Here is an 11,136-nt window from a genome sequence, read left to right as displayed (position 1 = left end):
ATAAAAATCTGTTCTTTCGACAAATAAAAACAAGTTCATGCATGTAGTTCATATTCAAACATTTTGACCTCAATTTCGCATTAAAATCATGAGGGGGTAGTCACGAGTTTATAATTTAATTAGTTTATATAAATAAATTATTTGTGGGGTTAGTTAGAAGATTAGCTTTATAAACGTTGGAATGCTGGTGGAAGACAGGGTAGTTTGCCGGATTTAGCAGTATTGAAAAGGTGCATTAATTGGAAAACGTAAGATGTTCAATACTAAGAAAAAGCATGTGAGAATATCCAAAAAGGTAAGCACGATAAGAATTTAGAATCCAACCCCAAATCTATTTAGGTAGGATCATACGTATTTATGTCTTTTTTTCTTCTTCTTTTGGAATGGCTTTTTATATAAATTTTTTAGGCATGCATGGCTACCAACTATACAAGTAGTTCCACCCTTATTAAAAAATAAAATCTTTCAGGTTAACTATTAATAGTCATAATGTTGCAAACATAATTATTACATATACCTTAGTGGGCTGAAAGTTGAGTTGATAATAAGTTAGCTAGCCTGAAATATGCCTATGACTTTGCCAATATAAGATTTAGGTTAGGTCATATTTTAGAAAATAGTTTGGATTAAGGCTTTTACGAAAGACAATTTAGTTAAGAAGACTAAATTTTAGGTAATTTAGAAAGCATATGAAGCCTACCAAAGTGATCTATTTCAATAAAAATAATATTTATTGTTATTTTATCAAAGTTTTTATAATATTTTAAAATCATATATATATATATATATATATATATATATATTAAATATTAAACATGTTGACTTATATAAAATTGAAACTTATAAATTTATTCAACGAAATTTTTTTATTTAAAGATCTTATTATTATAAAATATGTTTTTAAATAACATATTAAATCTTAAAATTTTGTTCATATTATATAAATAAATTAGATTTGATTTTTATAAAACTTAATATATTTATTTTAAATTTTATATTTGCATGAAATTATTACAAATAAGTCTTTTAAACAGACTTGTAGGCTAGGCCAAATTTTTATACAAACCATGCCAAGTGTGGAAAATAAATGATAGATAAACAAAGTGTTTTGGTGAAATAAATAAATGAATGGTTAGGTATTATTTTTAAGAGAGCAGTTAGTTTTTAGATACATATTTTTTCTATTTCATCTTTAAAAGATATTGGTGGAAAAAAGTTAAAATACAACAAAGGAGTATAATTGTCTTTCAAAAAATAGAAACCAAAAAGTAATATCTCTATATATTCTAATAAATTATTATTATTGCTAAAGAAAAAGAAAGACTTCATATCTAGCTCTTTCTCTCACATTTTGAAAGATAATTTTTTTTTTTAAATAGTGTGTACATTGATTAGTGTGGATAATTTTTTTAGCGTGGAATCTATAAATAAAAGATAAAAAAGTTATTAATTATAAAAATAAAATTAGATATAAAATATATACACAAGAAGGTCTATGACATTATTGTTATAGAATATAGGTATATATTATATCTATATCATTATATAAAAATATTCTCATTAATAATTGTCTTAATCTCTGTAATATATTGGACACATCGGAATAAAAAAAAATACAGGTATTTTTTTAAGTGGAAGATTATATATTTAAAGATGATTAAAATGAATTAATTAATACTACCAACAAGATATATTTATCTTTCAATAGCTCATAACTTAAGAATTCTATAGTTAAGTAGTATGTTTGATGTGGAAAGTGGAAACTTTCAATTAATTAAATTAGAAAGTGTAATTATTTTATTAAGCACTTATTTTATTAAAAAATATTTATTTATATTATATATCTAGTATGTTTTATATGAATCATTTTTTTCTAATTTTTTAACATAAAAATGTTACCACTCTTTTTTCTTTAATCTATTTTTTTTCTCAAATCAGTTACCTTTTTACGTAATTACCCACTCTATGATTTATTATATTTTTTTATTTTAATTATTTTAAAAAATAAAGAGACACACACACACAAAAAATAGTGAATGAGGTTATATTTGATAGGGGAGCTGAGATTGACTATGAGAATTGGAGATGGAGAACGAGGAGGCGTATCAAGTGAGAAGTTTTTATTGTGAGAAGGTGAGAAGGTGAAAATATAACCCTTAGATTAATCAAGTGAGAGAAAATTTGGGATTTAATCAAGTGAGAGAAAATTAATTTAAGGGTTATATTTCCACCTTCTCACCTTCTCACAATAAAAACTTCTCACTTGATACGCTCCCTATATATATATATATATATATATATATATATAAAAGAAGAGTTTAAACGATACTGGTATAAATTTTATTAAATATTATATCGTTCAATAATTTTATAATAAATACTAATTTTATAAATTTAACCGTTGAATTATAACTTTATATCACTTTATATGTTTATATTAAATTTTGTTAAATTTGAACAATAATTTGAAAGTAATTAAAATATTTATATTTTATTATATTTTTAAATATATATATTATATTAATTTTATTTTATAAAAATAAAATATGAAATTATTTTGAATTAACATAAAATTTTGTATATATAATTTAAGAATAATTTTTTTAATCTAACAATTAAATTTATAAAATTTATATTTAATATAAAATTATTAAATGATGTAGTAAATAAAAAAATTATACATGCAGATATGCATATCTATTTGCCCATAATTAATTATGGGTATGACACGGATGGACGCCTATTTGTTGAAGCAACTTTGCATACTTCTCATTATTTTAGGATATTTTTTTTCTTAGGTCTTACTGAATTTTGGTAATTATTTTCTTGTTTCCTTGTGATACCAAGCAAACCGATAAATTTCTTATAATTAAATCATCTTTCTTTCCTTCTTTTGGTCAAAATATTTGTTATCTTTATTTATTTTTTAATTTTAATTATAATGATAACTATAGGATTAGAGTCTATGAATATACATTTTACTCCCACCACCATGCTCAAGATGGTGGCTTCCTCTATCTTTATAATACCAGTTTGATTAATGTGTAGAAACTAAACATCCATTTCTATTAATTTTTTAAAGTTTTATTTTTAATTTATGCATAAGTTAATTTATTTTATAAAAAAAATCATTTTTTTTCTTAAAATATTTGTTTTAAAAATTTATCTCAGAATATGCTTTACACCGAAAAATCTACTACAAGCCGTTTGTATCACCGACAGTCTCTAGCCTACTGTAATTAGGTCATTATAATAGTCAGAATTCTAGAGTGAGATACATTGTCCCTTAGTCTTAGTCACGATGTCAAGTAATCAATATAAAAGTAGAAAACCTTCATTAGCATGTGTATTTGATCAAAAATATAAAAAGAACTATTTCATTTTTTTAATAAGATAATCTTCAATTATCACCTAACAATAATTTTATAAAATAATTTTATAAAATATTTCTTAACAAACCATATAACAATTATTTTCTATGGTCTCGGATTTAAGTTTTGTTATGAAAAAAAATATTTTTGGGAGTGGAGACTCATTAAAGATGACCAGTCAAGACTAGTCATCAATAAATGAATGATTACTCTTTATTTTTTTCTTTCCTGGAATATCAATTGTCGATAAAGTGACTAATCTCCTTGTTATGTTGGAGGCACCTCAAAGGGTGGGATAGGTAGCCCCAAGATTTAATGTGGCTGCATACGCAAGACAGTATTCGAACCTCTGACTTTACTTAAGTTAAATATTATTTAATTTAATTAATCTTTGTTTTTATTTAATATTTGTAAGTTGCAAAAAAAAAAAAAAAAAACCAAAAACTGTTTTCTTTACTTTGACCAAGCCTCCAATTTCTAATTGGTTAGTAAAGTGCACAACGTACACTTTTGTTGTTACCGAAAAGCATGCAAAAGAATGGTGCACGTACTCTTGTTGTTGAAAAAAGGTATCTAATAGTGCCTATATATATTCATCACTAGGTGAGAAAAATAGATACGAAAATACACAGCAAGTTCATTTTATCTCTCTCAATATTATTTCTACTACAAAATTATAATTTTTGAGTGGTGTTCTTTGATTCGGAGATCTTTCGCTGCACTCAAACGGTCTAACGGGGTTGACATATCTTGGGAGAAGAGCTCACTATAAGACTCTAAATTACTAGTGCATGCAGCAGGAGCGTTTTCTCTCTAAGGATAGCGTTTTACGTGCTTCAACTCAGGCTACTCTAAACCTATTATTTAATATTCTAAGTTGCTCTTTGTGTTTAATTAGTTGTTACTGATTGTTTTGCTTTTAATTTTATAGTATTCATTGTGTTGTTGATATTGGTTTTATTGATAAATCTAAATATATTTTTTTCTTGTGCTTTATTTAATTTATCTTACAACAATCTTAGAGAGAGAAAATTTATTTTCTTGTTCAATATCAACATGTCTGCAATGGATATTTTAAAGTCTTTGAGTAGTAAGCCAGAAAAATTTAATGGTGAAATTTTTTTATGTTGGCAACAACAGATGAAATTTTGGCTTACAGAGTTGAGTTTACTTTCTATTATTTTAAATGAAAAATCTAAAAATTGTCCTGATTGTGCCTTGGTTGAAGCTAGTTCTTCTAGTGATAAAGATATTTTGTATCATGGTCATATTTTGAGTGCTCTATCTGATAATATTTATAAAATATTTTGTCATACAAAAATTGTTTTGGAGTTATGGGATGCTCTTGAACTAAAGTATGGTTCTGCTGAAAAGGGTTTAAGAAAATACTCTTGTGAAAGAATGATTTATTTTCAAATGGAAGATGGAAAACATTTCTCTGACCAAGTTCATGAATTTGAAAATATTATTTATGATATGAAAATGAAAGAAATTACTTTTCCTGACATAATGCTTATTAGTTTGTTAATTTCTAAATTGTCTCCTTCTTGGTCTGAATTTGCAAGAAGCCTTAAGCATAAACCCGATCATTTCACTTTATTTGATTTATTGGTTACCTTGCGAATTGAAGATAAACATCGTATTTCACAAAAGGATTCTAATAAAACCCCTTTTCAAGCTAAGGCTCATTTAGTGGAAAATGCTAATAAGCCTAAACAAAAATTTTTCAAAAAATTTGGTTTTTCCAATAATAATAAATTTGGTCAAAGCTCTCATTTCTCCAAAAATAAAAATAAAGCTTTTAATAACAACTACAAACCAAAGAGTAAAATTCAAGGAAATGAGTCATTCTGCTTTGTTTGTGGAAGAAACAATCATTTTGCTAAAGATTGTTTTCATCATCGTCGTCAACCAAAAGACATTACATATGATCCCAAATCATCGTCTCAGCCTCAAGCTAATGTTATTACCGCTAATGCTAGCTCGGATTTCCCATCTAACAGGTACCATGTCACTAGCCTAGAGTTAAATTTTATTTATAACTCAAATGATTGGTGGGTTGACTCTGGAGCTAATGTTCATGTGTGTGCTGATAAAAAATTATTTTCTTCATATCAGGAATGTGGCACACGTACTGTAAGCATGGGGAATGGGAGCCTAGCACGCGTCATTGGTCTAGGCCAAGTAGAATTAGAATTATCTTTCAGAAATTGTCTTGTTTTAGATGAAGTCTTTCATGTTACTGAAATTAGAAAAAAAATTGATTAGTCCTGCTTTGTTAGTTCAACAAGGTTTTAAAGTTGTTTTTGAATCCAATAGATTTGTAATTTCTCGACATGGTTCTTTTGTTGGGAAAGGATATATTTGTGATGGTTTATTTAAACTTAATATCATGTCTTCCTTTATTAATAAAAATTCTAGCATTTCTTCATCTTCTATTTCAAATGTTGGATGTTGTGACATTTGACATGGTAGACTTGGACATGTTAACTTGAATTCTATTAAAAGAATGATGACACTTGATCTAATTCCTAAATCTTTTAATGAATTGAAACAAAAATGTGAAGTTTGTGTTCAAGCCAAACAACCTAGAAAATCTTTTCAAAATTCTGTCCAAAAGGAAACTTGTGTGCTTGAACTCATTCATAGTGATATATGTGATAGTAATGGTGTTATTACTCGTGGTGGAAAGAAATACTTTATTACCTTCATTGATGACTTCTCAAAATATTGCTATGTGTACTTGATAATTCATAAAAGTGAGGTATTTGAAAAATTCAAGGTTTATAAAGCAGAAGTTGAAAATCAATTAGAAAAGAGTATTAAAGTTCTTTGCTCTGACAGAAGTGGAGAATATTCTTCTAATGAAATGGGTGAATTTTTTGAAACAGATGGCATTATTCATGAAGTCACTCCTCCCTATGCTCCTCAATCTAATGGAATTGCTGAAATAAAAAATTGTACTTTATTAGACATGATAAACGATATGCTTATAAGTTCTGGTTTTCCTGATAATTTGTGGGGAGAAGCTTTGTTTACTGGATGTCACATTTTGAATAGAATTCCTTATAAAAATTCAGATAAAACCCCTTATGAACTTTGGAAAAATAGAAAACCAAATTTGAAATATCTCAAAGTATGGGGGTGTCTTGCAAAGGTGAATATTCCTATTAATAAGAAAAGAAAAATTGGTCCCAAGACGGTTGATTGTGTTTTTTTAGGATACTCTTTACATAGTACTACTTATAGATTTTTAGTTATTAATTCTGAAGTTTCTGAAATTTCTAATTATATAATTATGGAATCTAGAGATGCTGTTTTGTTTGAAAATATTTTTCCTTTGAAGAATAAATTGTCTAAACCTATTTATGATACTTCTAGCTTTGTTTTACCTTCTAGTAGTACTGTTAACAAGGATTTTGAACCTAGAATTAGTAAAAGAATTAGAAAAGCTAAAGATTTTGGTCCTGAATTTTATTATTTTTTACTTGAAAATGATCCTAAAACTTATAGTGAAGCTATAAGATCTGTTGATCCACCTTTTTAGAAAGAAGCTATTAATGATGAAATAGATTCTCTTAAAATCAATAAAACTTTGTTTTTGACTGACATTCCTCCTAGTTGCAAGAGTATAGGTTGTAAATGGGTTTTTCGGAAAAAATTAAGAATAGATGGCTCTATAGATAAGTTTAAGGCAAGACTTGTTGTTATTGGTTATAAACAAGTAGAAGGTGTCGATTTCTTTGATACATACTTTCCTGTTTCTAAAGTTACTACTATTAGAGTTTTAATTGCACTTGCATGTGTTTTTAATTTGGAAATTCATCAAATGGATGTAAAAAATGCATTCTTAAATGGTGACTTGGAAGAAGAAATTTACATGAATCAACCTGAAGGTTTTATAAAACCTGAAATGGAAAATAAAGTTTGCAAGCTTGTTAAATCCTTGTATGGTTTAAAATAAGCTCCCAAACAATGGCATGATAAATTTGATCAAGTTGTTTCTTCATATGAATTTCAGTTTAATAATAGTGATAAATGTGTTTATGTGAAACAATTTGATGATAATTCATGTGTTATTTTATGTCTCTATGTGGATGATATTTTAATCTTTGGTAGTAATCTACATGTTATAAATGATGTGAAGTCTTTCTTGTCTAGTAATTTTGAAATGAAGGATCTTGGTCTTGTTGATGTTATTTTAGGTATTAAGTTGATTAAGAATCAAAATGGTATTGTTTTGACACAATCACATTATATTGAAAAAATATTAAATTTTTTTAATTATTTTGATGTGAAACCAGTTTCTACCCCATTTGATCCTAGTATTAAATTGAAGAAAAATATCGGTGGAAGTGTCTTTCCTCTTAAATATTCTCAAATTATTGGTTCCTTGTTGCATTTGTCTAATTTCTCAAGACCGAACATTGCATATGCTGTTGGTAGGCTAGGAAGATATACTCATAATCCTGATCATTCACATTGGCTTGCTCTAGAAAGATTATTTAGATATCTTAAAGGAACTATTAATTATGACATTTACTATGCATGTTATCCTGTTGTAATTGAAGGTTTTTGTGATGCAAATTGGATTTTTGACTCTGATGAAACTAAATCTACTAGTGGTTATCTCTTTACTTTATCTGGAGGTGCAGTAGCTTGGAAATATGCAAAACAAACTATTATTTCTCGTTCTACTATGGAAGCTGAAATAATTGCCTTAGATACCTCTAGTAGTGAGGCTGAATTTCTTAAAAATTTATTATATGACTTGCCATTATTAAATAAACTTATACCTCCAATCTCAATGCATTGTGATAGTCAAGTTGCCATTGCTAAAGTTACTAGCAAAAATATTAATGAAAAAAGAAGGCACTTGAGAATAAGACACAAATCTATTAGAAATTTGATAACTCATGGTGTTATTTCTGTTGATTTTATCCAGTCTGAAAATAATCTTGCGGATCCACTCACAAAAGGGTTGACGCGTCAAAAAGTACTTGAATAGTCGAGGGGAATGGGACTAAAGTCCATCAACTAGTTACAACAATGGACACCGTCTCCACATAAATGGCGATCCCATAAATGGAGTTCAATGGGTAATAACAAAATTGTTTGTTAACTAAGTACATCATTGTAAATTGCAAAATTATTGCATGTTCCATTCCTATGGCGAGGTGTACTCTAAAGTAAACTGTGATAGTAATAAGGTTGAGGTATTCAAATATTTATATTTATTGTGTTAAAATTAAAAATACCTCTTAATGGACCCAATGACAATTGTTGTAGGGGTGGGGTGTCACAGACCACCCTTGGAAGGGTTCACCTAGTGAGTGTGGTGGTGGGGCCGCTACTGTGAGATATGGACAATCTCTAAATGACACTCACGAAACAAGATACATGCGCAAGGCCGTAATGCGCTACACTGATTAGAACTAAAATGAACACTTTTATTATACGTGTTATGTTCTAAAATTTGGTCAAAGGGATATGGATCAAGACAATTATGTCTCTATATTCTTTCAGATAGAAGTTCATATGCACTAGGAATAAAACTCAAACCCAGAAGGTTCCTTATACTGAAAACATAATATATTATGCTCCATTAAAATATTTAAGTTTATATATATATATATATATATATCATTTTTTTATATTTAAATTTTAAATTAGTGGGGGATTATTGAAAAATTATCTTATAATTTAAAATTTAAGTTAAATATTTAATTTAATTAATCTTTAATTTTATTTAATATTTGTAAGTTGCAAAAAAAAAAAAACAAAAACTGTTATGGCTTTCTTTACTTTGACCAAGCCACCAATTTCTAATTGGTTAGCAAAGTGCACAACGTACACTTTTGCTTTTACCGAAAAGCTTGCAAAAGAATGGTGCACGTACTCTCCCTCAGTATTCACTTCCTCAATATTATTTCTATTACAAAATTATAATTTTGGAGCGGTGTTTGTTGGTTCGGGAATCTTTCGCTGCACTCGAACGGTTGTTGATATTGATTTTATTGATAAATCTAAATATTTTATTTTTCTTGTGCTTTATTTAATTTATCTTACAACACTGCATATATAAAGTAGGATTCGAACTCTTGAACTTACTTAAGCGTGAATCAACCACTACCGTTGAACCACACGATTGGGGTTAAATGAATGATTACTTTGCACTAATATGGTTATTTAAAAAAATAAAAAATAATTATTTAAAAAATCAGTAAAAAACTAACAAAAAAAATCAGCTAAATAAAATCAGTTTATAGCGAGTTAGTGAAAAATGTTTAATATGTCATTTTAATTTTTCCCTTAAAATATTTAAAGTCAACTTAAGGTACATATATATAATTTTTTATTCTAACGCGAACTTATATTATCCCTGTACCGGAAGGACCCTATCGGCCACGTGGATCGGCCATTTGGACCGGCACGTCATGTCCTATCAGATATTGACGCAGCCTTATGTATCCGAAGGACCCTGTCGGCCACGTGGACCGGCCACATGGACCGGGAACCGTACCCTTCCCCTATCGGCTTGGCTAGACGACGAAGACGACATCTCGGCCGTTTCGTATCGGCTCGGCCGAAGGTCAACAGAGACAGAATAATTAGAATGACGATCATGATTAACAAGGGACAAGACACAATTAAAGTATAACCCGCCGATTAACATCGTATTACCTAATTTGGTAAATGTCAGAGAAGGCCCACCATGCTCAGGCCCATGTCAGGTATTATAAATAGGTCACACGTAACGAGGTATGTCACTATTCATCTTACTATCCTAGAAAATCGTGCTTGTCCTAGCTTGAGCGTCGGAGTGCCCTTTGCAGGTACCTCCCCCCTCTGAAGCATCCACCTGGAGCTCTCGTTCGGCCCTCTACCTACCCGAAGATTACGAGTGTATCCTCAGACAGGTACATTTTGGCGCCCACCGTGGGGCCGAACCGATAGCTTTTGAAGAAGACGGACCGAATACTGTTTTGAAGAGAGACATCATGGCAAAGACAAGGAGAACACACACTAAAGACCACCGATCCGAAAATGAACACCAATCCGAAGCGGACAATGTTGAGACGGTTGACGAGACCAACATGGCCGAGATGGTACGGCAACTGAAGGAGGAAATGGCTGCCATGAAGCAACAACGAGAGAAAGACGCTTGTGAGATGGCCGCCTTGAGGGAGGAGAACGCCGCCTTGAAAAATCGAAACCAGGATCCCATGTGGAAACCCTCCGAGCCGACCCACACCTAGGGGTCGTTCCACTCCCACAGACATCACACTTCTCTCCCTCACACCTCCACAGTCGCCCCAGGAAACCATGCCTCGGCTGCCCAAGTAACCGGCCGACCCGTATACGCTCCACCAGCCGGAGCACACCGTCACCCTTTCACCTCAAATATCATGCAATCTTCCCTCTTGGACCACTAGAAGTCCCTTCCGTTAGATAAATATGACGGAACCACCGACCCCGACGAGCACGTCGATGTTTTCCTCACCCAGGTCACTCTCAGCACCACTGACGACGCTGCCTTATGTCGAATCTTCCCAACTTCGTTGAAAGGTCGGGCATTGAGCTGGTTCACACGGCTCCCAGCCAACTCAGTCGACTCCTTCAATACTTTGGCTTCCCAGTTCACCATCCAGTTTGCTACCAGCCGACCTCATCAGCTAACCTCTCTCGCGTTGGTAAAGCATAAGACAAGAAAAGAAGGAATCCCTTCGAACCTTCATGAGCCGATTCAACAAAGCGGCATTGG

General features: G+C 30.4%; 1 protein-coding gene across 1 annotated transcript; it reads left to right on the top strand.

Moving 5' to 3' along the window:
- The first annotated feature begins 4,159 nt into the window (after nt 1–4,159).
- Nucleotides 4,160–5,825, top strand: LOC145950863 (uncharacterized). The gene is made up of 2 exons (XM_083062698.1): nt 4,160–5,374; nt 5,490–5,825. The coding sequence occupies exons 1-2, from the start codon at nt 4,428–4,430 to the stop codon at nt 5,509–5,511; spliced, it is 969 nt and encodes a 322-aa protein (XP_082918824.1). The 5' UTR covers nt 4,160–4,427; the 3' UTR covers nt 5,512–5,825.
- Nucleotides 5,826–11,136: the final 5,311 nt, after the last annotated feature.

The sequence above is a fragment of the Cajanus cajan genome, chromosome 8 (assembly GCF_000230855.2).
Source record: "Cajanus cajan strain Asha chromosome 8, NIPB_CcT2T_4, whole genome shotgun sequence".
In the NCBI taxonomy this organism is placed as follows: Eukaryota; Viridiplantae; Streptophyta; class Magnoliopsida; order Fabales; family Fabaceae; genus Cajanus; species Cajanus cajan.
This window is presented reverse-complemented; position numbering and strand designations above follow the sequence as displayed.